This window comes from Psittacula echo, assembly GCF_963264785.1.
Source record: "Psittacula echo genome assembly, chromosome: 5".
Lineage (NCBI taxonomy): Eukaryota > Metazoa > Chordata > Aves > Psittaciformes > Psittacidae > Psittacula > Psittacula echo.
Genome location: NC_137739.1, coordinates 87,733,466 through 87,759,862, shown reverse-complemented (window position 1 = coordinate 87,759,862; position 26,397 = coordinate 87,733,466). Strand labels below are relative to the sequence as shown.

The 26,397-nt window shown below is 49.1% G+C and overlaps 4 protein-coding genes across 4 annotated transcripts; 2 read left to right on the top strand and 2 right to left on the bottom strand.

The window, feature by feature from the left end:
• Window positions 1-11,353: 11,353 nt before the first annotated feature.
• On the top strand, window positions 11,354-12,313 carry LOC308221345 (olfactory receptor 5AP2-like; the record flags this gene model as incomplete). The annotated part of the gene is made up of 1 exon (XM_080618328.1): window positions 11,354-12,313. One exon carries the CDS (start codon window positions 11,354-11,356, stop codon window positions 12,311-12,313), a length of 960 nt encoding a protein of 319 aa, XP_080474454.1.
• A 3,565-nt stretch (window positions 12,314-15,878) lies between these two features.
• Window positions 15,879-16,808, bottom strand: LOC308220768 (olfactory receptor 5T17-like; the record flags this gene model as incomplete). Its single annotated transcript, XM_080617160.1, has 1 exon — window positions 15,879-16,808. One exon carries the CDS (start codon window positions 16,806-16,808, stop codon window positions 15,879-15,881), a length of 930 nt encoding a protein of 309 aa, XP_080473286.1.
• A 3,885-nt stretch (window positions 16,809-20,693) lies between these two features.
• Window positions 20,694-21,545, bottom strand: LOC308221344 (olfactory receptor 8U9-like; the record flags this gene model as incomplete). Its single annotated transcript, XM_080618327.1, has 1 exon — window positions 20,694-21,545. The coding sequence occupies one exon, from the start codon at window positions 21,543-21,545 to the stop codon at window positions 20,694-20,696; it is 852 nt and encodes a 283-aa protein (XP_080474453.1).
• A 3,464-nt stretch (window positions 21,546-25,009) lies between these two features.
• LOC308220773 (olfactory receptor 5G25-like) lies at window positions 25,010-25,936 on the top strand (the record flags this gene model as incomplete). Its single annotated transcript, XM_080617165.1, has 1 exon — window positions 25,010-25,936. One exon carries the CDS (start codon window positions 25,010-25,012, stop codon window positions 25,934-25,936), a length of 927 nt encoding a protein of 308 aa, XP_080473291.1.
• Window positions 25,937-26,397: the final 461 nt, after the last annotated feature.

The window sequence follows — 26,397 nt, the reverse complement described above, 5'->3', positions numbered from 1 at the left end:
TCCCCTGAAAGGTTTATATGGCAAAGAGTAAAATTAGGCTTTTTAACTAGGCTAAGCAGAAGAAATGCCTTTTTTTTTTTTTTAATGCAAGTGAAGTAAGTACAAATAAAAATGGCTGAAGATGACCAAAGCTTTAACAACCTACAGAGAGTTATCACAGTGTTCTTGGAACCTTGCTGCATGGCTTGGGATTCTGTCACGCTGGAACTGAAATACAGTTTTGTTTCTACAGCCGGAAGAGACAACTGAACTTTCACCTCCTTTGGGACTGCAAGGATTTACTTCTTTGAGTACAACAGAAGTTGGGGTGAAAGAGCCTCAGCTGCAAAGGTAATACAGGATTTTCTTTGCCAGCAATGAGTATTTGTGGTTAAGAATAGTTATGAGTAACATGGGTCATGAGCAGCCCATTTTTACAGACAGAATGGAATACACCCCTCAACATCAGCCTGTAACCAGGATCAGCAATCTGTCTTTATGTGTTGTTCTATTATTTCTGTGAAGGAGCTTAACGCCTTCCAAGTAGCATTGTCAGCTTGGGTTGCCTTTCTACGAAGTTGACTTCTGTTTTATGAAGATGTGTGAACTACAAGCAGCAACTTTGTGTCTCTTTCACAGTGAATTGGAGGACTCCGAAGATGCTCAGCTCCAGAAACCATCTTGTTCTGAGGTTTCGGGTCGCCGCGGTTTCGGGTCGCCGCGGTGTCGGGTCGCCGCGGTGATCATACTTTGAGAACAGGATCTACAATGGGACTGTGTTTGTTGGTCGGGCCCTGAGAAGCTTTGTCTTCCAAGTTGGTGATCCTTCAAGCCCCTTGATGGGAACAGCAGTGGATGATGACTTCCCTGATATAAGAATCTGAAAATGCACCACGTTCCTTTTCATTGCTTCAGGGATAGCATTGGAAAACATGAGGTAGGGGAAGTGGGAGTGGGAAACATGTCTTTTCCTCTTTTGTTGTGTATTACAATTGTCTGGATATTCCACCTGGATCAGAACTGCTTCTGGTGTGATGTAATGTGAGGACCTCCTGGTGTTCTCTGTTCTAAACGGCTAGATATATGTAGGTGAGCTGATGCAATGCAAAAGAGAATGCTGAGTAAAGGCTAGGGTTAGGCAATGAATGGGAATGGGTCCAGGTCTGCATGAGGGCTGGGTGAAGTGTTTCCTTGAAGAGTTTGTGGCAAGATCCCAGGAGGACATGCCCTCCCTGCCAGGTCAAAGAGAGTTACTTGTGAACTGGCTTGGGAGGAGGAGTGAGCCCAAAGACAGAGAACTAGGATGGACATGCAGTCCTGGGCTGGGAAATGTAACCTCCTCAGTCCAGATTTATTTATGGCTCTGTACCCTTCCTCATACTTCAGGTGTGTTTGACAAGTCTTGCAAAGTCTTGTCAAAGTTTTTCAAGTCTTCTAGCTTGCAAATAACAAGCGAAAATTAATTATTTAAAGCTTTTCCTTTTTCCCAACTTCATCAGTTGGGCTAATAAAGCATGTTCTCCTCTCTCTCTCTCCATTCCCCACTTCCAAAACAATGCCTTAGTAGAAAACACTTGAAATAATGCAATGTTAAGCATGAATTTAAAGAAAGTTATGTAACTGCTTACATATGTCTTAGTTGCAGCAACTTTGTGTCTCTTTCACAGTGAATTGGAGGACACTGAAGATGCTCAGCTCCAGAAACCATGTTGTTCGGAGGTGTCGGGTCGCCGCTGTGTCGGGTCGCCGCTGTGTCGGGTCGCCGCTGTGTCGGGTCGCCGCTGTGTCGGGTCGCCGCTGTGTCGGGTCGCCGCTGTGTCGGGTCGCCGCTGTGTCGGGTCGCCGCTGTGTCGGGTCGCCGCTGTGTCGGGTCGCCGCTGTGTCGGGTCGCCGCTGTGTCGGGTCGCCGCTGTGTCGGGTCGCCGCTGTGTCGGGTCGCCGCTGTGTCGGGTCGCCGCTGTGTCGGGTCGCCGCTGTGTCGGGTCGCCGCTGTGTCGGGTCGCCGCTGTGTCGGGTCGCCGCTGTGTCGGGTCGCCGCTGTGTCGGGTCGCCGCTGTGTCGGGTCGCCGCTGTGTCGGGTCGCCGCTGTGTCGGGTCGCCGCTGTGTCGGGTCGCCGCTGTGTCGGGTCGCCGCTGTGTCGGGTCGCCGCTGTGTCGGGTCGCCGCTGTGTCGGGTCGCCGCTGTGTCGGGTCGCCGCTGTGTCGGGTCGCCGCTGTGTCGGGTCGCCGCTGTGTCGGGTCGCCGCTGTGTCGGGTCGCCGCTGTGTCGGGTCGCCGCTGTGTCGGGTCGCCGCTGTGTCGGGTCGCCGCTGTGTCGGGTCGCCGCTGTGTCGGGTCGCCGCTGTGTCGGGTCGCCGCTGTGTCGGGTCGCCGCTGTGTCGGGTCGCCGCTGTGTCGGGTCGCCGCTGTGTCGGGTCGCCGCTGTGTCGGGTCGCCGCTGTGTCGGGTCGCCGCTGTGTCGGGTCGCCGCTGTGTCGGGTCGCCGCTGTGTCGGGTCGCCGCTGTGTCGGGTCGCCGCTGTGTCGGGTCGCCGCTGTGTCGGGTCGCCGCTGTGTCGGGTCGCCGCTGTGTCGGGTCGCCGCTGTGTCGGGTCGCCGCTGTGTCGGGTCGCCGCTGTGTCGGGTCGCCGCTGTGTCGGGTCGCCGCTGTGTCGGGTCGCCGCTGTGTCGGGTCGCCGCTGTGTCGGGTCGCCGCTGTGTCGGGTCGCCGCTGTGTCGGGTCGCCGCTGTGTCGGGTCGCCGCTGTGTCGGGTCGCCGCTGTGTCGGGTCGCCGCTGTGTCGGGTCGCCGCTGTGTCGGGTCGCCGCTGTGTCGGGTCGCCGCTGTGTCGGGTCGCCGCTGTGTCGGGTCGCCGCTGTGTCGGGTCGCCGCTGTGTCGGGTCGCCGCTGTGTCGGGTCGCCGCTGTGTCGGGTCGCCGCTGTGTCGGGTCGCCGCTGTGTCGGGTCGCCGCTGTGTCGGGTCGCCGCTGTGTCGGGTCGCCGCTGTGTCGGGTCGCCGCTGTGTCGGGTCGCCGCTGTGTCGGGTCGCCGCTGTGTCGGGTCGCCGCTGTGTCGGGTCGCCGCTGTGTCGGGTCGCCGCTGTGTCGGGTCGCCGCTGTGTCGGGTCGCCGCTGTGTCGGGTCGCCGCTGTGTCGGGTCGCCGCTGTGTCGGGTCGCCGCTGTGTCGGGTCGCCGCTGTGTCGGGTCGCCGCTGTGTCGGGTCGCCGCTGTGTCGGGTCGCCGCTGTGTCGGGTCGCCGCTGTGTCGGGTCGCCGCTGTGTCGGGTCGCCGCTGTGTCGGGTCGCCGCTGTGTCGGGTCGCCGCTGTGTCGGGTCGCCGCTGTGTCGGGTCGCCGCTGTGTCGGGTCGCCGCTGTGTCGGGTCGCCGCTGTGTCGGGTCGCCGCTGTGTCGGGTCGCCGCTGTGTCGGGTCGCCGCTGTGTCGGGTCGCCGCTGTGTCGGGTCGCCGCTGTGTCGGGTCGCCGCTGTGTCGGGTCGCCGCTGTGTCGGGTCGCCGCTGTGTCGGGTCGCCGCTGTGTCGGGTCGCCGCTGTGTCGGGTCGCCGCTGTGTCGGGTCGCCGCTGTGTCGGGTCGCCGCTGTGTCGGGTCGCCGCTGTGTCGGGTCGCCGCTGTGTCGGGTCGCCGCTGTGTCGGGTCGCCGCTGTGTCGGGTCGCCGCTGTGTCGGGTCGCCGCTGTGTCGGGTCGCCGCTGTGTCGGGTCGCCGCTGTGTCGGGTCGCCGCTGTGTCGGGTCGCCGCTGTGTCGGGTCGCCGCTGTGTCGGGTCGCCGCTGTGTCGGGTCGCCGCTGTGTCGGGTCGCCGCTGTGTCGGGTCGCCGCTGTGTCGGGTCGCCGCTGTGTCGGGTCGCCGCTGTGTCGGGTCGCCGCTGTGTCGGGTCGCCGCTGTGTCGGGTCGCCGCTGTGTCGGGTCGCCGCTGTGTCGGGTCGCCGCTGTGTCGGGTCGCCGCTGTGTCGGGTCGCCGCTGTGTCGGGTCGCCGCTGTGTCGGGTCGCCGCTGTGTCGGGTCGCCGCTGTGTCGGGTCGCCGCTGTGTCGGGTCGCCGCTGTGTCGGGTCGCCGCTGTGTCGGGTCGCCGCTGTGTCGGGTCGCCGCTGTGTCGGGTCGCCGCTGTGTCGGGTCGCCGCTGTGTCGGGTCGCCGCTGTGTCGGGTCGCCGCTGTGTCGGGTCGCCGCTGTGTCGGGTCGCCGCTGTGTCGGGTCGCCGCTGTGTCGGGTCGCCGCTGTGTCGGGTCGCCGCTGTGTCGGGTCGCCGCTGTGTCGGGTCGCCGCTGTGTCGGGTCGCCGCTGTGTCGGGTCGCCGCTGTGTCGGGTCGCCGCTGTGTCGGGTCGCCGCTGTGTCGGGTCGCCGCTGTGTCGGGTCGCCGCTGTGTCGGGTCGCCGCTGTGTCGGGTCGCCGCTGTGTCGGGTCGCCGCTGTGTCGGGTCGCCGCTGTGTCGGGTCGCCGCTGTGTCGGGTCGCCGCTGTGTCGGGTCGCCGCTGTGTCGGGTCGCCGCTGTGTCGGGTCGCCGCTGTGTCGGGTCGCCGCTGTGTCGGGTCGCCGCTGTGTCGGGTCGCCGCTGTGTCGGGTCGCCGCTGTGTCGGGTCGCCGCTGTGTCGGGTCGCCGCTGTGTCGGGTCGCCGCTGTGTCGGGTCGCCGCTGTGTCGGGTCGCCGCTGTGTCGGGTCGCCGCTGTGTCGGGTCGCCGCTGTGTCGGGTCGCCGCTGTGTCGGGTCGCCGCTGTGTCGGGTCGCCGCTGTGTCGGGTCGCCGCTGTGTCGGGTCGCCGCTGTGTCGGGTCAGTAAGCATTATCATACTTCTACAAAAAAATCTACAATGGGACTGTGTTTGTTGGTCTGGCCCTGAGAAGCTTTGTCTTCCAAGCTGGTTTTCTTTCATGCCCCTTGATGGGTACAGCAGTGGATGATGACTTCCCTGACGTAAGAATCTGAAAACGCACCATGTTCCTTTTCATTGCTTCAGGGATAGCAATACATGAAAACCAGCACTGACTTCCCTGCAACCGAAGATGGATTCATCCTGACAAATGTGGTGCTGCAGTTCCCAGAAACTGTAACCATTGAGGTAGGGCAGCTTTCTTCATGTCTTGCTGGGGTCATGGAAGGGAGAGGTAGTGTGGTGAGGAGATGGACAAGGTATGTTGTTCACAAAGGGCCCACCGTGTACCTTGGGAATGAGCTGGAGATCTAGGAAGTCCCTAAGCTCTCTCTTTGCCATGTTCACACAGGCTGTTGGAAAAGACACGGTGAGCCTGCAGGAGGCAAGCGCTGTGATTGTGGTGGAGGTCATGCGTGCCACAGGTAGGTTGAGTGTCTCTTTGGTTTCTGCTGTTCCGTGGGTCAGAAAGGACCCAGGATGTCTAATGATGGCAAAGGAGGGTTGTCCTGACACCTTGGTACATCATTGCTCCTTTTTAGCCAAATCCAGAGAAAGCTGCAATGTTATTTCCTTTTTATACAGAGCAGACAGAAGCTGGCACAACCCCACAAAGCCGGGCTTTCTCATGAGCCAAGGCTCAGGTCAAGTCAAGTTTTATACTCCAAGATTTTAAGGTGTTAGCAGGAGAAATGACCCATGAGAAACAGGAGAAACATGAGGCTACATGCACAATCCTCCAGCAAACGTTTGGCTTCGTTGACATAAAGATTTCTCTCACTTCCATGCTTCTTAGAAATAGTTCTTCTGTAGGTCTTATAAATTAGTTGGATTTGAACTACTGCTTTGGATTAAGGTGAGCCACTATCATGCATTTTCATATCGGGATAGGCACTTAATGTGCAGACTCCATTGTTTTATGCATGAATATGTGTGATTGAAGTTCCCAGTTGGGTGTTCCCATTCCATCACTCTTTCATCACCACCATTGTGGGGATTTCTGGAGGATAAAAATGTGGGATGGGGAGGAACAGTGAAGAGTGAGGTAAAGGACTGAAATGGGCAGCAACAGGAGAAAAGGGCCTTTCTGAAGGGATGCTTTAGGATTGCCCTGTTGCTGGTGGCTCTGAGTGATGTTCCCAAGCCCATCACAGAATCCCAGACTGGTTTGTGTTGGAATGGAGCTTAAAGCTCCTCCAGCTCCAACCCTTGCCATGGGCAGGGACCCCTTCCACTGGAGCAGCTTGCTCCAAGCCCCTGTGTCCAAGCTGGCCTTGAACACTGCCAGGGATGGGGCAGCCACAGCTTCTCTGGGCACCCTGTGCCAGCGCCTCAGCACCCTCCCAGGGAAGAGCCTCTGCCTAAGAGCTCTTTTTAATTTCATCTCTGGCAGGTTAAAGCCTTCATGGGGCTTATGGGGAACCTCCTTCTACAGCCAAACATGAAAGGAAAGTGCATGTCACACGGATTCCCACCAGAGATCAGCCAGATCCCCTGGCAGTGCACACTGGGAGCAAACCCTCACAATCTGGGCATCATTTGGGGTTCTGACCCCTTCCAGAGCCGCGTCCTCCCGTTTCCTTCTCTCTCCAGCAGCAAAACCATGCTCAGGAGCTGCAAGACACGGTGCGATGCTACGGATGACCCCCTTCATCCTCCACCTTCTGTCAGCTCTGCCTCTCCCACCTCCTCATCTCCCTGCTCAATATCAACCCTGCAGCCACAGCCCAGCTGACAGCAGGAGATGGATGGAACCGAGCTGGCTCTGCAGGGCATGGGATACGTGTAGGCATGTGATGGACACAAGGGTGTGTGCACGGAGATGGTCCCTCCTTGCTTTGCATCAGTCCTGGTCCCAAATCCTTGCACTGCTCACACAGCCCCTGTGGCCACCCTGCAGCCCATGGGGGGCAGAGGGTCTCCTCTCCCTTATGGTGGCCATAGGAAGGATTTAAGCACTGATCGCAAAGAAGTGAAAGCTGAGTCCCAGTTTGATCCAGCTGCATGCAGAGCAGGGAGGGATTTCAGCCCTTGTCCAGTGCCTCCATCACCAGGGTACCCCCAGGGTCAGAAGCCATCAGCATCCCTATGAAATGTCCCACGTTTCCTGCAGAGCTCCAGCATCCTTCATCCTGCCCCATGGTGTGCAGTGAGGTGGTGGAGTTTGCAGTTTGAAGGGGACTATGGAGCAGTCCCTTTGCTCTCTTCTCCCTCCAGCCTTTATCCCTGTGTCAGTGACCTCCCTGCAGATATCCCTTGTTCCGATGGCAGCTGCTTCTTCCCATATGTCTCCAGCTGTCAGGCTGGGATTGAGCATGGAGATGGGAGGTGTGGGACAAGATGGGAGGTTCTGAGTGCCAGCACAGAGACAGGACCAGCTTTTGGGATGGGTGCAAGGGGAGAGGGGACCACATTCCACATTTCTCTTGCCTATTCCAGAGCTTTGCAAGAGCAGCCACAACACTTGCATGCTTCAACATCTACTTGTGCTTTTCAATTTCAGGTGTTGATGGCTGAGCTGATTGTACCCAGAGGGGCTTTGACCAAGGGAGGGAGTCAGAGCAACCCCTATGTCATACATCTCACTGAAGGGACATCACATCTTCCTTCCTTCTAAGGAAACCAAGAGGAGAAGGAACCTCAAACTTCATTTCAATTCACAGTCACTAACCTGGATGAAGAAATTGTCCTCAATTATCTCAGGCTTTCTTTCCTCACAGGAAACACCAATCAGCTTTATTCAGTCATAACTTTTGTCACTGATAAAGATGTCTTTTTCGTGCAAGTTTCTTCACCTTGTCCCTCAGCTCCAATAAAATTCCTCACTCTTACCTGCGAGTTCTTTCTTAAAGCTGCTGGGGTGGGAGGGAAGAGGAAGTGTAGTTTTACGTTTGCTTGCTGAAAAAGAGTCAGAGAAAAGGTTTCAAAAGATTCACTGCATTTGTTTGTGCCTTTCAAAGAGAAGAAGCTGGTGGGAATCAAGGTCTCAAGCTGTGCCTTTGAATATGAAGGGGAATCCCTCCCGAGGCTGCAGCTCGACAAGAGATTGCACTTCAAAGAAGAAATTGTAGATCATGTAATTCGTAATAGAGGATGATGAACTGTGCTGAGACCACCCAGTGTTGAGGACAATTTGGGCACATCAGGGGCTCATCCCATTCATTCTAATGGGTGTTTCACATTCATCTGAAGTGCCATTTACTTAAAAGGGTGAGATAGATGGAATTCCACTTGGAGATTAGGACCCACATCCCATGTCCATGCCCAGCTCATGCTTAAACACACCAGAAAATCAGATGATGGATTTCATATGAAAGTTAAGTATGTGTTTAGTTTCCATAGAGGAAAGACAATCCTGAACACAGAATCGATGGTAACTGAGAGCTGTCTTGCTCTCAAAGAAGCCAAAATACACTGGTGTGAGAAATTATCTTTCCCTTACCTGTTGTGAGTGGGAATTAACTTACATTTGTCAAGTATATGGATGGTGAACAGCCTATTTTGTGTGCTCTGCCAAAGAGCAACGAGATAGGAGATGCTGTCTTAGGGAAAAAGTGGCTTCTATCTTTGTGAATGAATGAGCTAGAATCGATATAATTAAATGCTAAAGAGCTTGGCACCACAGAGACCTTTGATATCAGATGATTCAAATGTGGCCCATATAGACCTGAGCATTTATGACTTAAGAGTAGAAAGAACTTGACCTTATCTAGCTAAAAATTAGTTAGCAAATCTCATCTTTAGGTAACTTACCTGGATTTATTCTTTAGAAAACAAAAAAAGGAACAGAAATCTCAGTGCAGGGTCTAACATAAACAAGGGAAACGCATCTTTCCTATTAAAATAATGTACTTCATTAATTAATATCATTACAATGCCTGTACTTCACAGGAGAAGGAAGAAGCCCCTGAAAATGAGAAGAGGTCATAATGCAGGTTTTAAGCTATCACCTGGAGACACTGACAGGTGTGGAAGAGCTTTTTGACAGGGCTAGCAAGGAGCCAGGTGCTAATGTCAAGTGTACATTGGAAAAGACCAAGATAGAGTGGAAAAAAAACTACTGCAGGCAATAAAATAGAGCAGAAAAATCAGGTTGTCTGTGGTCTTGTTGCACAAACAAGTCCTAGGAAGAAAGCAAGACTTAGAAATGGCTCCAAACCAAGCCTGGAAGCCTAAGGAAGAGGCTGGGGAAAACAAAGTCCTTGGTGTCAGTGGTGCTCTGGTGTCCTCTGTCACAAACCCACCGTTTTGTGATAAGCATCGTGCTAAAGCTACTTCCAAAACAAAGTGTAGCGAATCTACTGACGAATGGAAGTCTGATGTTGCACTTGGTAAAGGAGAAGGCACTAAGGGAAAGATAATAACAACTGAATATAAGGCTCAATTTATTACTCTACTCACCTCCTTGAAAATACTGCCTCCTAATTTGCCCATGCAGGGACATGGTCTAGATGGAGAAGGACTGCCAGAGCAGTGAGCACTGGCTGGGCTGTTGGGTGCAGAGGGTGATGGGTTCTGCTCTGCAGGAGCCTGAGGACTGCCACAGGGGGTTGACTTTTGAATCTCTATAAACAGAGCCAAAGGAGAACACAATGGTGTGCAGGGTCCATCACACAGTACCTGAGCAAGAGAAGCAGGGCAGGAAGAGAAGACCTGGCATAAGTACAGCCAAGATTACAGAGCATCAGGCAAGTAGGTGATGATGAGGCAGATCCAGGACAAAGCCGAGGGAGGTCAAGTCAATCCCTTATTCAGGAACAGGTCCAAAACTTGCTAAAAAAATATATGAGAAAGCCAAAATCACCATCAAAGAATTGTAAAGATGTGCAAAACTCCTCTGAAAAACCTCAACCTGTCTGAGCTTTAATAGAGATGGCGGACAAATAAGCAAAGGCTGGGGATGGTACACCAACTGAGGCTGGTCAGGGGCTTTAAGGGCCTATTAGTTAAAGCTGGGACAATTCATCACTGTGTGAAAATGCCCATTTTTCACCCTTGAATACAGTGGAAGCCCAGAGTCACCAGCTCAGCTTTTGGACATCCAGGCACTATATGTGGATAACCTCACCGGGGCTGGAAAACTGGGCTCTCAAGCGTGCACAGAGGGACAGCAGCAGCTCCAGAGATGGAGTCACTTGTGCTCCAGGTACCATTTGCGGACCATCTGCAAGGTCTGAAAAGTTTCTAAACCCATTTTTATTCCGTTGCCAAGGTCAGACCACAACCTTTGCATGGTCCACAAGTATGTCAGAAGCATCCTACAAGCTGGTTATCACTGCTGCTACAGTAGCTGCGCTAAGGGCTGGCTCATCCACACCATGTCTCTCAGATGCCCAAGCACCACAATGCCTTTCAGAGGTGATTCCACACCCTTTCCTTTTCCTTCTCTTTGTTTTCCTCTGGGAAAGCATGAGAAGCCCTGGAGGCTTCCTCCCAGGAGAGCACATGCAACTGTATTTACAGCCCCACAAGCACCAAAAGCTCAGCTCTTGGAGTCTGGCAGGAGCTCACTTCTCTTCACATCAGGTGCTTAACAGAGCTGATGCTGGCACGTAGATGTTCTCGGCTGTGTTGAGGATAAACCCTTGGCTCCCATCACTCTGTGGCAGAGGGAAGGCACAGGAGGTAACACCAAGACAAAGCAGAGCCTCACCTGCATTGAGGCAGTTGGCTTGCTTCTTCATATTCTAATGTCCTATTTAGCAATGCTGTGTCAGAAAACAGCCTTTCCAACGTGGGGTTTTTTATAAGAAGGGGGAGCAATGGCTTATGCAGGTGGTTTTTCTTTTAAATAGGCAGCTAAAGCAAGCTGCACGGATTTATTCAAGATTAAATGGGGATGAATCTTATTTTGTTATAAAGAAATGCAGTGTTTCCAATTGTCAGAAGAATATAGTCTATAAAAATCAGCTTTTGGAATCAGCACGTTTGAACATAAACTCAGCTTTCAAGTAAGCTCAGAAATGTACAAATCGTGTATTTAACTATGTGAATGTTATCTGTTGTGAATGATCTCAAATAGCTTGGTAAATGTGATTTGGTGACTGTAATGACAAGTAAAAAGCAAGGGATAAAGTCTGGAGATCATTCATGGAACTGGGATTTCACTGGGACTGGGACTTTCATTTGCTCTAGGATTATGGGCGCTCTCATCAGGTTCTTCTAGAGGTGTCTTCTGACACAAATTGCCTCCAAAGTGAAAGTGAATAAAGATCTGATTCTTTTCTCAAGCCTGAAAACACATGTCATTGAATAAATCCATAGCTTTAAGTGTCCAGGATAGACAAACAAAAATGCCTTTTGTTGCTTCAACGTGCTTCCTGTTCTCTTCTGAATACCTCAACTGAAAAACGAGAAACATAATTTGGCACGAGAAAATGTAGTAGCATATATTAATTCCACCAAAAGTGGCAGTTAAAATGCTGAGTAATTAGTGTGAAACATGGTCCAAAAGTGAATCTCTATTAATAACTAGTTAGATCTTTCTATTCCTTTTTCCTCAGCAGATCATGGGAAGAAATCACACGCAGACTAAATTCGTCCTGCTGGGAATTACAGACAGCCCATTTGCACAAACTCCTCTTTTTGTCTTGTTTCTGTTGATTTACATTGTCACTTTGGTGGGGAACGTTGGCATTATCATCTTGTTTCAGGTGTCTCCCAGCCTCCACACCCCCATGTACTTCTTCCTCACCCATTTTGCCTTCATTGACATCTGCTATTCCACAGTCATCTCCCCCAGGATGCTGGCAGACCTGTTATCAGAGGACAAAACAATTTCTTTCACTGGCTGCATGATGCAGTTCCTCACCTTTGCTTTCTTTGGCAGTGCCGCATGTTACCTCTTGGCTGTGATGGCCTACGACCGGCACGTTGCTATCTGCCACCCCCTGCTTTATGTGACCATCATCTCCAGCCACGTCTGCTGGCAGCTGGTAGCATCATCCTACCTATTCGCATTCCTCAGTGCCATCATCTGCACATGGTACACATTTGGAGGTTCATTCTGTGGTTCCAGCTACATCAACCACTTCTTCTGTGATATTGTCCCTGTGCTAAACCTTGTGTGCCCTGATAACCACAGCAGCGAGATGGTCATCTTTGCCTTTCTCACCATCAATGTGGTAGGCACGAGCATGGTCGTTTTGCTCTCCTACATCTCCATCCTCCACACCGTGCTGAGGATGTGCTCAGCACAGAGCAGGGCCAGAGCCTTCCACACCTGCACCTCCCAATTGATGGCCATTATCATGTTCTTTGGGACAGGGTTCTTCATGTACCTACAACCTCCATCTAGCCACAGGAACCTAGATAAGGTGTCCTCCATCTTCTACACCGTGGTCACCCCCATGCTCAACCCGTTCATCTACAGCCTGAGAAATAAGGAGGTGAAGGGGGCCCTGGTCAAGTGCAGTAGGAGGATGTTCAACCACTGGCAACATAAAATAGTTGTATCATCCAGGACATGAACAATGCATGTCAAGTGAGAAAGCCTATGGGACATTAAGACAATGGGATTTTCCACTAATCCTCATGATTTGATGTAGGTTCTTCTACAGTTCCTGTACAAAAGTCAGTGACAGTATTGAATGAGATACAGACCACTCGAATCACATCTTCCTTCAAAAGAAACCAAGGTGAAAGGAACCTCAAACTTCATTTCAATTCACAGTCACCAACCTGGAGGAAGAAATTGCCCTCAACTATCCCAGGCCTATCTTCCTCACAGGAAACACCAATCACCTTTACTCAGTTATAGCCTTTGTCAGTGATAACTGTGTATTTTTCTTGCAAGATTCTTGACCTAGTCTCTCAGCTCCAATAAAATTCCTCACTCTTACCTGCGAGTTCTTTCTTAAAGCTGCTGGGGTGGGAGGGAAGAGGAAGTGTAGTTTTACATTTGCTTGCTGAGAAAGAGTCAGAGAAAAGGTTTCAAAAGATTCACTGCATTTGTTTGTGCCTTTCCAAGAGAAGAAGTTGGTGGGAATCAAGGTCTCAAGCTGCACTTTTGAATATGAAGGGGAATCCCTCCCCAGGCTGCAGCTTCACTATAGATATCACTCGAAGGAAGAAACTGTAAACAATATAACTCGTAATAGAGGATGATGAACTGTGCTGAGATTACCCCGTGCTAGGGACATTTTGGGCACATCAAGATCTCCACCCATTCATTTTACCTTGTAAAATCTGTTCATCTGAAATGACCTTTTACCTAAATGTTGAAATAAATGGAATTCCACCTGGAAATAAGCACCCATATCCCATGTCCATGCCCAGCTCATCCTCAAGCACACTGGGAAAACCGAATTGTCTATTTCATATAAGAATTAAGTTTGTAGGAAGCTTCCATAGATGAAAAACAAACCTAAACACAGAATTGATGGTAACTGAGAGCGGTCTGGCTCTGAAAGAAGTCAAAACACACTGTCATAGGGGAAAATATCTTTCCTTTAGCTGTTGTGAATGGGAATTAACTTGTATTTGGAAAGTATATGGATGGTGAACACTCACTTTTATGTGCTCAGAAAAACAGCAGGATGAAAGCATACACTGTCATAGGTGTGGGGGGGAACGTGTCTTCGACCTGCGGTCAATGAAGGAGCCAGAATCTATATAATTAAATGCTAAAGAGCCTTGCAGAATAGAGACCTTTGATATCGGACAGCTTCCTTCAAAACCTTCACCATATCTTGTTTTCTTCCATTTTGTTGGATATTTTGGCTTAGACTATGCATAGAGAATCATAGAGCCACAGAAAGCCCAGGCTGGACCTCAAAAGATCATCTGGTCCGAGCTTTTGTGGAAACAGGAGTCTAGATGAGCAGTGTCCTGTGTAGGGCTCATCGCTGCTTGATGAATTACCCCACTCTCATGTCCTTATTTCCTCTTGGGTTTAAGAAACTTTCCAAAGCAGAGACAACTGAAATGCTCAAAGGTTTACCCACACTTGGTGCTACCTTCCCAAGGGAAGTCTTGAATGCCATAGTCCTCTGTGTGGTGGATCCAACTCAGTGAACTGGCAATAGGAACCTCAGTGCAACATGCAGGGGAGGCAGAATTTTGAATTCCAGCAATACAAGAAACAGGCTTGAGGTTTTGGAATACATTTTATACTGAGAGCATCCTTGCATGATTCTGTTTCAATCTTTGCAGAGAAGGGATCTAAAAAGCAGAAAGTCCTGGCTGTAGACACAAACTTCCCACATCAAATACATGACAGAGGTTCCTCTCCATAAGTGGTTCTGATACCTCAAAAAGCAAGCACCTTTTGGCAGGAAGAGCTGGGCATGGGTCTCTTTGCCCAGTGCTTCAGGTGCTGTTAGATCAGCCTGAACAATTTAAAGGAGAAAATCGTATTCTCTGGAAATGATTCAAAACCTGGCCTATATTGAAATGAGCATTAAAGACGGTCTTATTCAACAGCCTTATCAACCTAACAATTAGTTAACAATTCTCATCTTTAGATACCGTATCTTTATCCATAGATAACAGAGAGGATGAAGGTCTCAGAGCAGTGAGTAACATAGGTTAGGTTAATGCCATTTTTTCTCTTAAAATCATAGAATCATAGAAACATAAAATAGTTAGGGTAGGAAAGGACCTTAAGACATCCAGTTCCAACCCCCCTGCAATGGGCAGGGGCACCTCACACTAAACCATGTTACCCAAGGCTCTGTCCAGCCTGGCTTTTGCACCTCCAGGGATGGAGCATTCAAAACTTCCTTGTGCAACCCACTCCAGTGCCTCAGCACCATTACAGTAAAGAACTTCTTCCTTAGATCCAACCTAAACTTCCCCTGTTTAAGTTTTAACCCATTACTCCTTGTTCTATCACTACAGTCCCTGATGAAGAGTCCCTCCCCAGCATCCTTATAGGCCCCCTTCAGACACTGGAAGCTGCTCTGAGGTCTCCACGCAGCCTTCTCTTCTCCAGGCTGAACAGCCCCAACTTTCTCAGCCTGGCTCCATACAGGAGGTGCTCCAGCCCCTGATCATCCTCGTGGCCTCCTCTGGACTTGTTCCAACAGTTCCATGTCCTTTTGATGTTGAGGACACCAGAACTGCACACAATGCTCCAAGTGAGGTCTCACGAGAGCAGAGTAGAGGGGCAGGATCACCTCCTTCGACCTGCTGGTCACGCTCCTCTTGATGCAGCCCAGGATACGGTTGCTTTCTGGGCTGTGAGCACACACTGAAGCTGGATCATGTTCATTTTCTCATTGACCAACACCCCCAAGTCCTTCTCTGCAGGGCTGCTCTGAATCTCTTCTCTGCCCAACCTGTAGCTGTGCCTGGGATTGCTCCGACCCAGGTGTAGGACCTTGCACTTGGCATGCTTAAACTTCACAAGGTTGGCATCAGCCCACCTCACAAGCGTGTCGAGGTCCCTCTGGATGGCATCCCTTCCCTCCGGCGTATCAACCGAACCACACAGCTTGGTGTCATCAGCAAACTTGCTGAGGGCGCACTCAATCCCACTGTCCATGTCACCAACAAAGATGTTGAACAAGATCGGTCCCAACACTGATCCCTGAGGGACACCACTCGTTACTGGTCTCCAGCCGGACATTGAGCCTTTGGCCACAACTCTAAATGTACTTCATTCAGTAATTTAATTCTATTTCTTGTGTTTTTACAGAAAATATTAATTTCCCTTTAACAACAGGCGAGAAAGGCCCTGAAAATAAGAAGAGGTCATAAGGCAGGCTTTAAGCCATCAACTGGGAGATGCTGATGGCTGTGCAAGAGCATTTTGACAGGGCTAGCAAGGAGCCCAGAGCTAATGTCCAGTGCCCATCTGAAAAGACCAAGAGAGAAGAGGGGAAAGAAGATAGCAATAAAATACAGCAGATAAATCAGATTGTCTGTGGCCTTGTGGCACGAAGCAGTCGTAGGAAGAAAGACAGACTTGGAAATGGTTCCAAACCAGGTCTTTAAGCCTAAGGAGTAGGGAAGGCAAAAAAAAATCCTTGGTGTCAAGTGAAGCTCTGGAGACCTCTGTCACAAAACCAGCAGCCAAATGTCCTGCCAAAGCTACTTCCACCTGACAAAGTCCCTTAGGGCATTCTTCACCTCCCTGTTCCTGAGGCTGTAGATCAGGGGGTTCAGCATGGGCACCACCAGCGAGTAGAACACAGCAAAGACCTTATCCGTGCTCAGGCTGCTGCCAGATCCTGGTCGGAAGTTCAGGGCGAGGATGGATCCGTGGAAGATGGTGACTCCAGCCAGGTGAGAGGTGCATGTAGAGAAGGCTTTGTACCGGCCCTGAGCAGAGCTGATCCTTGAAACAGCAGCGAGGATGAAGGTGTAGGAGACCAGGACAGCCGAGATGGTCACCATCTCCACCAGCCCACCGAGGACAAATATCAGACACCTATTGACACGTGTGTCAGAGCAGGAGAGGGCTAGAACAGGCGTGATTTCACAGTAGAAGTGGTTGACCTTGGCTGGCTGGCATAAAGGCAGGCTGAAGGTGAACTCCGTGTGCACCCAAGAGTGCAGCAGGCCAAGCACATAGGAACTGGCCACCAGCAGCACGCAGACCCGGTGGGACATGATGGACGAGTACAGCAAGGGCTTGCAGATGGCCATGTAGCGGTCGTAAGCCATCGCAGCCAGGAGGAAGCACTCGGTGGTGCCAAAGGCTATGAAGAAGTAAAGCTGGGTGGCACAGCCAATGACAGAGATTGTTTTCTTCTCCATGAGAAGGTTCATTAATGTCCTCGGTGCCACCACCGATGAGTAGCAAGCATCGAGGAGAGATAAGTTGCTAAGGAAAAAGTACATGGGGGACTGCAGCTGAGCACTGCTCCTGATGAGCACAACCATGCCCAGGTTCCCCACCAGCGTGATGAAGTAAATGAGGAGGAACAGGATGAACAAAGGTGCTTGTAGTTGCGGGTTGTCCGTCAGTCCCACAAGAGTCAGCTTTGTCACTTGCTTGGTTTGATTTTCCTCAGCCATCTTCTCTTAAAGCACTGTAAGATGTATTCATACAGCAGTAATAAATAGTTAATGGAGACACTCAGCACCTAAAAAGCCCATCAATCCCCAGTGCCTGGATGGCAAACCCTCTCCTTATCAGAGATGTGCTTCATTTGCATCGAAGTTCATCAAAAACCAGTTTGGCAAAACAATGAACATTTTATTCCAGTAGCAGTTACTCTGCCAAGTGTTCCCTATTCCATTCATTCTAATACATATCCCTTTGTTGTATCCTCATGGTATGTATCACATTCCAGTGTAACCCTCCCAAGTTCTAACAAAGAAAGAGTAAAAGAAGGGGTTCAGTGCTTCCTGTAGTGAATTAGTGACATCAAGAATGAAAATCTCACACCAGAGCACGTCTTTAGAGGTGACATGGTCTAGTTTGAGATGTCACTGCCCACGCCTGGGAGGTTGGAACTAGCTGAACTTCAGGTGCTTTCCAACCCAAACCAGCCTGTGATTCTATAATTCTAGGATTTAGAATCATAGAATCAACTAGGTTGGAAAAGACCTTTAAGATCATCAAGTCCAGCCTTTGAACTAAAATAGCACATTTGGCATCTTAGGAAGCCTTCCCCATAGATGTTTTCCTTAAAGGTGATTTTGCTTGCACACTGCAGAGAGAAAAATTGAAAACCCCATTTATTCTTCCATAACTTTTCGTCTATTTTGCTATTTCAGGGTTATTCTTTTATGGAGTATATAGAAATGGTGAGGTGCCATCATGAGGGAAAAGAGAAATCATTAAAACCAAAAATGGCACACCAAATCTTTGCCTTTTTAACATCTTTTCCTACACCTCCTCTTTCTAAAATACATACTTAAGAGTTCTAAATATACGGAAATGCACCATTACATCCTGCTTTTTAATCACAGAATTTGTGAGGGATACAGAGCAGACTCCACAGGGGTACAGAAGGAACCACTGTAACATGAACAGATATTTGAAAGAGACCAAGGAAAGAGAGAAGAAAACTGTTGGTTAAAGCAGCCCAATTTTAGCCTAAGATCATGGAAAACATTGTGCTGCTTGAGTCACTGTCAGTCAATCTTTGCAGAGCACTGAGTATGGGTTTCTCATCAGCAAAATAAATTACTGCAAAACTGGTACTAAACAGCCTGGCTTATATTCAGAGTGGAAATATCAGATAAACCATGTATGGGGGTGGAAGAAACACACAGTGTTTAGCTCTATGTACAACCTGCAGCATGACGGAATTACTCAGAGTGGGATGCCCAGCACTGCAGAGATAAAGATTTATTATAACTGGTATTTTAGCTGCTGTCTGCTGCTATAACCTTAAAAAATAACCAAACCATTATAATTGGTATGACAACCTTCACAAAATCCACGTGCTCTGTGATCTTCCTTCTTCTGGTGTTCTGTTGCTCTGCCATGAAATAAACAGCTCGTCTTGGTGTGTCTAATAAAGATACAACCCAGAACAATCAAATTCCTCTCTACAGACCTCATCTCTGAAGGATGAAACCGTTCTCCTGCCCTCCTGCTTCCTGCAAGGAGTTACGTATTGTATTGCACAAGGAGACACTGGCACAGGGTGCCCAGAGAAGCTGTGGCTGCCCCATCCCTGCCAGTGTTCAAGGCCAGGTGGACACAGGGGTTTGGAGCAAGCTGCTCCAGTGGAATGTGTCCCTGCCCATGGCAGGGGGATGGAACTGAAGGAGATTTGAGGTCCCTTCCAAACCAGGCTGAGATTCTGTGATACTATAGATCCCCTTAAAATAATAAACCACCTTCTAGCTCCAGTGATAAAACAAATCTGGATGTCCCATTGTCCTTACCAGTGACACCTTGGTTCTTCTTCCTTGCTTCACATTAAGTGACAACAGATTACGAGGACACTTATATGCTCTGTCTGTCCATCCTGCTGGTGTAATTGCTTTGTAACTCTTGTCTCTAATCCACTGAGACCTCCGAGGTGCTTTGGCTGAGAAGTGTTTTGAAGAACTTCCTTCGGGAGAAGTGCAATTATTTCTATATTTCTCTATCATATATATATGTGCTTGTATGGGGGGGGTGCACATATGGATGACAGAGGAATACGAAAATAAAATATAACATAAAAGTAAATTGAAAAATGTAATATACTAAAAAATAAAATAAAATAAGATTAAAATTAATGAGAGTTAAAAATAAAAAGTAAAATAAAACTTAAAATTAAGAACTAAACATAAAATGTAAACTAAAATGTATATTAAATTAACTTAGCTAAAATAAAGACTAGACTAGAATAATAAATTAAAATAAAATAATATAAAATATTAAAATAAACAAAGATTAAACAGAAAACTAAACCAAACCAAATTAAAATTAAAATAAAGCTGGTCTTACTGCATGGATCCCTCTACCCTGGAGAGGGCCTTTGGACAAGGGCCTGTAGGGACAGGCCAAGGGGAATGGCTTGAACCTGCCCGAGGGGAGACTGAGATGAGCTCTTAGGCAGAAGCTCTTCCCTGGGAGGGTGCTGAGGCGCTGGCCCAGGGTGCCCAGAGAAGCTGTGGCTGCCCCATCCCTGGCAGTGTTCAAGGCCAGGTTGGACACAGGGGCTTGGAGCAAGCTGCTCTGGTGGAAGGTGTTGGGGTTGGAACTGGATGAGCTTTAAGGTCTTTTCCAGCCCAAACGAGTCTGGGATTCTAGGATTCATCTCATAATCCTAGTTACCCATATAAATACAGGCATGCACACAGATTTCCATTGCTGGGAGACAAACAGGCATTTCTGGGCTGGGATTCATGTGATTTGCTTAAGAGCAAAAAAAAAATTTGCGTAAGAGACTGGGGTTACAACAGACTGAATTACACACACGGGTGCCTATTTCTTATGGGTGAGAGGAAATACCAATTGGTTGAAAGATTTACTTGAGCAAGAACATTGTTTATCCCAACTTTAAAGTTGGTTACTTGTATTTTTTACCTGGGTTTGCTTCTTTGACAGAGAGCCCTTCAGGATATCCACACCAATCTCCATTCTTTAACTTTTTGGTGAATTATGTAAAAAGTCTACTTTTGAATCAGCTTTAAGAGCTGGGAAATCCAACATTGATTGTTCAATAACAGCTGAAAGAGTTGATATTGACCCAACATGTGATTAAGCTCTTTACGTTTGCACACCATCTGCAAAGGAACAGCAAAGACTAGGCTCAAATTGCCCAAAGGCTTCCAGGTAAATTAGCACCAACACTCACTGTGACATTTTGAAGGACCAAACACCTTCAGCTTAACCTGCAATTTCATTTGCAGGAACCAAGTTTTGGGTGGAAAAGCCTTATTTAAGAGTGCCACAAGCCTTACCATGAGAAAGTACACTGGACAGTTGTGTGATTGAGTTATTAACTGATAATACGATGTCCTGTGGTCCTTTGGGTCTATTCCATTCTCACCCAGGCTGGAAGGCACTGACTTTCAGAGACACTCCATAAGAAGAGGGTTTCTGGTTCTTCTTCTGCTTTCTCCTCTGAACCTTGGCAACCTGGAAACCCATGCCCAGGGTAGTCCATACCATCTCTGTAGCTGCTGAACAGAGCAACGAGATGAACAGGATGAATCAAGGTGTTTGGAGGGGCTGTTTGTGCTCACTGACCATTGGTGATGAATGAGGTTGGGCTTCATCTCACCCACCTTCATCTAGGCAGGTGTTACATGTCAAATCAGTGTCAGACACCTTTATAACTGAGAGAGAAATTACAGAGAAATCACCTCAATACACCTTCACAGAGCCCTCAGTGCAAGGAATCCTGCTCAATAACAGCAACAAGGAAACACCCTCCTGGTCACCAGCTTCCTCCATTCACTGCCTTCTCCCAACTGCTCTCATCAGGGCAGCCCTCACCTCCCTGCCCCTCAGATCAAGGGGTTCAATGTGGGGGTCATGATGGTGTAGAACAATGTGGCCGTTTTGTTCTCATCCAACACAAAGGTGGAGCTGGGGCACAGGTACATGGACAAGATTGCCCCATAGAACATGGCGACGACAATCAGGTGGGATGTGCAAGTGGAGGCTTTTCTCCTGCCTTCCTTTGAGCGGATCCTCAGAACAGTGAGGAGGATGTAAGCATAGGAGACAAAGATGATGGTCATGGTGCTGAGACAGTTTATCCTGACAAGAGCAAGGATGACCACCTCATAGGTGTGGGTGTTGGAGCAGGAGAGAGCTAAAAGTGGGGCAATGTCACAGAAGCAGTGGTTGATAACATGGGAGTGGCAGAAGAAGGTAAAGATGAAAGTGGTGTGGAAGACACCAACAGCATAGGAACCAACCGCAAGCCACCAGCACATCCATCCACACATGATGGTGGGGTACAGGAGGGGTTTGCAGATGGCCACGTACCTGTCATAGGCCATCACAGCCAGCAAGAGGCACTTAGTGACCCCAAAAGTGATGAAGAAGCAGAGCTGGGCTGCACACCCCGAGAAGCTGATGGTTTTCTCCAGCGTCAAAATCTGCACCAGCATTTTGGGGAGGATGATGGAGGAGTAGCAGATGTCGACAAAAGCCAAGTGGCTGAGGAAACAGTACATGGGGGTGTGAAGGTGAAGATCAGTCCTGATTAATACAATGATCCCAAAGTTCCCCAAGAGAGTCACCATGTACATGGCCAGGAAAGCCATGAAAAGGGGGACAAGGAGGTCTGGACGTGTGGTCAGCCCCAAAAGAATGAACTCATGCACTTCAGAGTGATTGATAGGTGTCATCCTCTGTAATGCATCAACCTGCAGGAGATAGGTAAAATAGCAGACAATGGTGCGGTCAGCTCAACAGGACCCTCAGCTTCCTCAGTGTCACCAAAGGGAGGCAGAACCCATCCTACTAGAGGGTCAGTTGGACTCCGGAGAGCTCTTGGAAGAGATTTGGGCTCTTGGAAGAGCCAAGCCTCCATCTAGTGGCTACAAGAGGATCCTAAAACCAAAACCTCAAGGTCAACAGGGAGAACACCCACCTGGGTTTAGCTCAGCATTTCGTCTCTCCTATTTGTGCCTTCTTGGGGACATTTAACACAGGAGGAAGGTCAATAACTTGGCAATTCTTGGAAGTTGGGTTGGAACTGGATGATCTTAAGGTCCTTTCCAACCCTAACTATTCTATGGTCAAGGTTTAATCCCAGATGGCAACTAAGCCCCACACAGCTCAGCAATAACTAAAATACCCTGGACTCATCAACACCATTTCAGCACCAATCCAAACCACAGCCCCATAGCAGATACTATGAAGACAATTTTTCTATCCCAGCTCAAACTGGCAAAAACAATGAATACATTTTGGGTTTTCCTTAGGAAATGACAGGTACATTTGGAAAATAATTGCTGTTTTCTAAAATAAACCAACATGGAAAAATTCCACATGGAGAAATCCTTCTCCTGTTGACTTTCATTTCCTTTTGCAAAGCAAAGCAGAAGTGTGGGTGTTTTAAAGCTGAGATGAACACAGTTTTCAGCATACACAGTCCATAAGAAAGGAAATTTAAGGTGGCACAGTGATGATGGAGAAACCTGGAGGGTCCATGCAGCTTCTTCAGCAACTGGGATGAGTTTGGGTGCTCTTCCAGATGATGACTGAGGCCACATTCATCTCCAAGCAGATGTTGAGAGTGGGTTTCAGCACTCTTTCCTTACAAGCTGCACTGAGGGTGATTTGCTGCTGCATCTTCCAAGGGCAGACAAGTGCCCTCTGTAGTTTCTAGTGTTCAAGATATATTTATACTCATTTCTCTGACCTGAGCATTCCAGTCCATGGGGAATAGAAGCTTGACAACAAGCAAAATCCACCTGGAGCATCAATCTCTTTATCTCCAGGCTCACTAATAAAGCCCAGGAACAATTTGCTCTAACTATGTGGATTTAAGGAGATGTCTTCCCCCTTCTCCCACATTGAGGAGAGGGAGCGGGCAACAAGCGAATGTCTACATGATTCGCCCTAGATTATTCTCATAACTTTCTCAACTGGCTTTCCTAATGCTACTTAAACAGGTTTTCAGCAACGCAGAGAGAGTTCCTGCAACCATTTCTACTCTCACAGTTGCCCCTTGTTAACATCTCCCTGTAAAACCCACTCCAAATGTTGATTTTTGCCTTTGCTGACTTCACTAAGACAGTAATTGTGCCCACACCAGGTTTTTGTCATTTCCTTGGGGTTTTTCTAACCCTAATTTTGCTATGAGCAGTGATGAGAAGAGCAAGGAAACAGCAACTACCTGGTGGAGAACACTCTCAGGAGGCTTCTTCTCAAATCAATACCAGAACTGCAGTAGTACCTAAACAAAATTCTTTTCACTGATATCTGTCCACTAGGTCCAAGTGTTGTGACACATATTATCCACCACATTGCGGTCTTGGTGTATGGATTCATGAAACACTTCCCTGTCTACATTCTTCAAGAGATTTTAGTCTATGGAGCTGGAGATGTCCCTCTATTAGTTTGTTTCATAGAATCCCAGACTGGTTTGGGTCGGAAGGAACCTAAAAGCTCATTCAGTCCAACTCTCCTGCGGTGCCCCTTATGGTATTGAAAAGAAACAAAAATGTCCACCTGGAGTCTTTTTCCCCTCTTGCTGCCCATTTCAATCCTTTATCACAGTCCTCATCTGATCTTTCCCATCTCCTTTCTTCCATTATTGGACACCTCTGCCTCAAGCTATCATTTCTGCCTTGTCTTTCCAGCACAATGGGTGGAAAAATGTGAACGTCATCATCAAGGAGAGCTCAAGGACTGAATGCCTCAGTCCCCAGAGGGGTTAAGAACCAAATTCCCCAGTAAGGCCTCTCCAGGCAGAGGAAGGACAGGAGAGTAACCATGAGGAGGAAGCCTGGAGGTACCAAGGCTAAGTCATGCCTGACCAACCGGAGTACTTTGGGTGATGCAAACATTGATGTTTCCTTGAACAAGAAGTAGAGGACAGCATTTATCTCAACATTAGCAAGGTCACCACCTTGGGTTTGCTGATGCTGGTTTATTCCCAGGCTCCCTGCACAGCTCCAGGCACGTTCATCATCACATCCACCTCCGTGAGCATCAGGAGGGCAGCAGAGACAGAGCTGAGATGTAAGTGAAGGGCAGCATCTTTCAGCCTAAGCTGAGCTCTCTGGGCAAGGACAGTGTGTGCTGAGCCACCATCTCCTTGCCAGCAAGCAGCAGCTCCTGTCTTCATCTCCTGCCCTACTGCAGGGTCCTGGGCTTCTTGATGATGCTCTGGGCTTCTCCACCCTGGTGGAGAACACTCTCAGGAGGCTTCTCCTCCTTACTGACCACAAAGGGCTCCTGTATGAGCACTAGAAGCTTTAATATACAGGACATTCAGGGTGCTCCCCATTGCTGAGATGAGACAGGTCTGAAAGATTACTTTTTTCCCTACAAAACATAACGTCAAGAAGAGATTGCTGAGCTCTGGGGTTGCCTCTTTCTGTTGCAGTGTCGAGGATCAGGCTAAACACCCAGGAAAAGATTTTAGAGCAAACAAAGTGTGTCAGGAGGGGGGGAAAACCGATCTAAACCTCTGTGTAAGAATGCACAGGTTGATAGTATGGTTTCAGTTGACAGGAACGTAGAGCTGACTCAGCTCCAGCCCCTTGCCATGGACGGGGTCACCTTTCACTAGAGCAGGCTGCTCCAACCCCCAGGCAACCTGCACTTTCCATAGGTCAGGAACTCATTCCAGTTTCCAGTTAGGAAGAAGCCCCAGCAGAGTGGGAAGAAGTGTGTGATTGGCAAATGCCCACAAGAGGATAAAGGATCAACTCTGCACTGTGAAAGCACCATGTTTCTCTGTGTTGAGCCAGGTTGAGCTGCATGGTCTCCAAGACCCAGGCTGAGCACTAATGCAGGAGATGAAGTGCAGCACTAAGGTAAAGCGGCTCGGGTGGGCGACCTCCCCACTGCTTTCCACAGAGGTCATTGCTGATCATGTCAAGGTGAGCCAGAGAAGCACACACCACGTTGTGCCATGGTGTTTAACAGCTTGAGCACCTCTTTGTTATACCTGTGGTGGAACAGGACTTTCACCAACCTGTTCCTGATTGATCTGTGCCTGAACTCTTCCTTTACATCCTATAGGGCTGTCTCTGAGCAGCTCCCACCACACAGAGGCTTTTCCACCTGGGACATCCCTGTCTGTTGGAGAAGAAACCTCCAGGGAGGAGCTCACACAGAAAGCACCATCCAGCCCATGGCACAAAGCAATTGCACCCAAGTGACTGAGTTCAGCCTGGTGGGGTTCACAGAGGACCTGGTGACTCAGGTCTACTTGTTCCTGCTCTTCCTGCTCACCTACCTTGTCACCATCCTGGGCAACCTCCGAATCATCATCTTAATCAGGGCCAGCCCCAACCTCCACTGCCCCATATATTATTTCCTGGGTAACCTGGCCATTGTGGACCTCTGTTCTTCCATCATCATCACCCCCAAGATGTTGGTTGACTTGATGTTGGAGAAGAAGAGCATTGCTTATGCTGGGTGCGTGGCTCAGGTCTTCCTCTTTGATCTCTTTGGAATGACCAAGTACTTCCTGCTGGTTATGATGGCCTATGACCGTCACGTGACAATTTGCCATCCCCTGCTGTACCCCCTTGTCATGTCCCCAAAGTGCTGTTTCCAGCTGGTGACTGCCTCGTACCTCGTGGGGCTGACCAATGGCATGGGACAGACCACCATCATGTCCACCCTGTCCTTCTGCAGCTCCAGTGCCATCAACCTCTTCTTCTGTGACATTTCCCCTTTCATCTTGTTCTCCACCTCTTACACCACCCTCAGCCACATCATCCTGACCACTGCAGCATCTCTCTTTGGTGTGTCCAGCATCCTGGTTATCCTGCTCTCTTACGTGGCCATCATCGCCACCATCCTGAGCATCAATTCAGCCGAGGGCAAGCGCAAAGCCTTCTCCACCTGCACATCCCACCTCACCACTGTCAGCATATCCTGTGGAGCATGCTTCTTTATGTACTTAAACCCCAGCTCAAACAGCTCAGGAGGAGGAGATAAATGGGCTGGGGTGCTCTACACCATGGTGCCTCCCATGCTGAATCCCTTGATCTACAGCCTGACAAATAAAGAGGTGAAGGAGGCCTTGAGGAGACTCTTGAAAATAAAGTGATCTTGAATGTTGTAAGTTTGGGACCAGATAGAATGGAGATGTCGGGAAATGTTCAGCTGTTTATTAAGTATCTCAGATGGACAACATTTGCTGGGGGAGTCTTCTGCACCTTAACTTACATGATGCACTGGCTGCTTTGATATCACCACCTGCATATACAAATAAGAACATTGCAAAAGCTTTTATAATTCCCTGCACTCAAGATATGTGCTGTGTTTTGTTTCGCACTCCTTTCACTTGGCAAATCAGAATAAACAGGGAGTGAATTCTGCTGTTCCACTAAATCAAACTCCATTTCTATACAGTTAGTAAGAGCCATAAGAAAAGGACACAAACACCTTTAACAAAATAAATGGAGAGGACAGGAAATAACTGGCACAAAGTGCAGGAAGTAATTTTAGGTTTTTATTGTCAAACCTCATTAAATGATTTCCAGGGCCATTCACCTCATTTCATTTCAG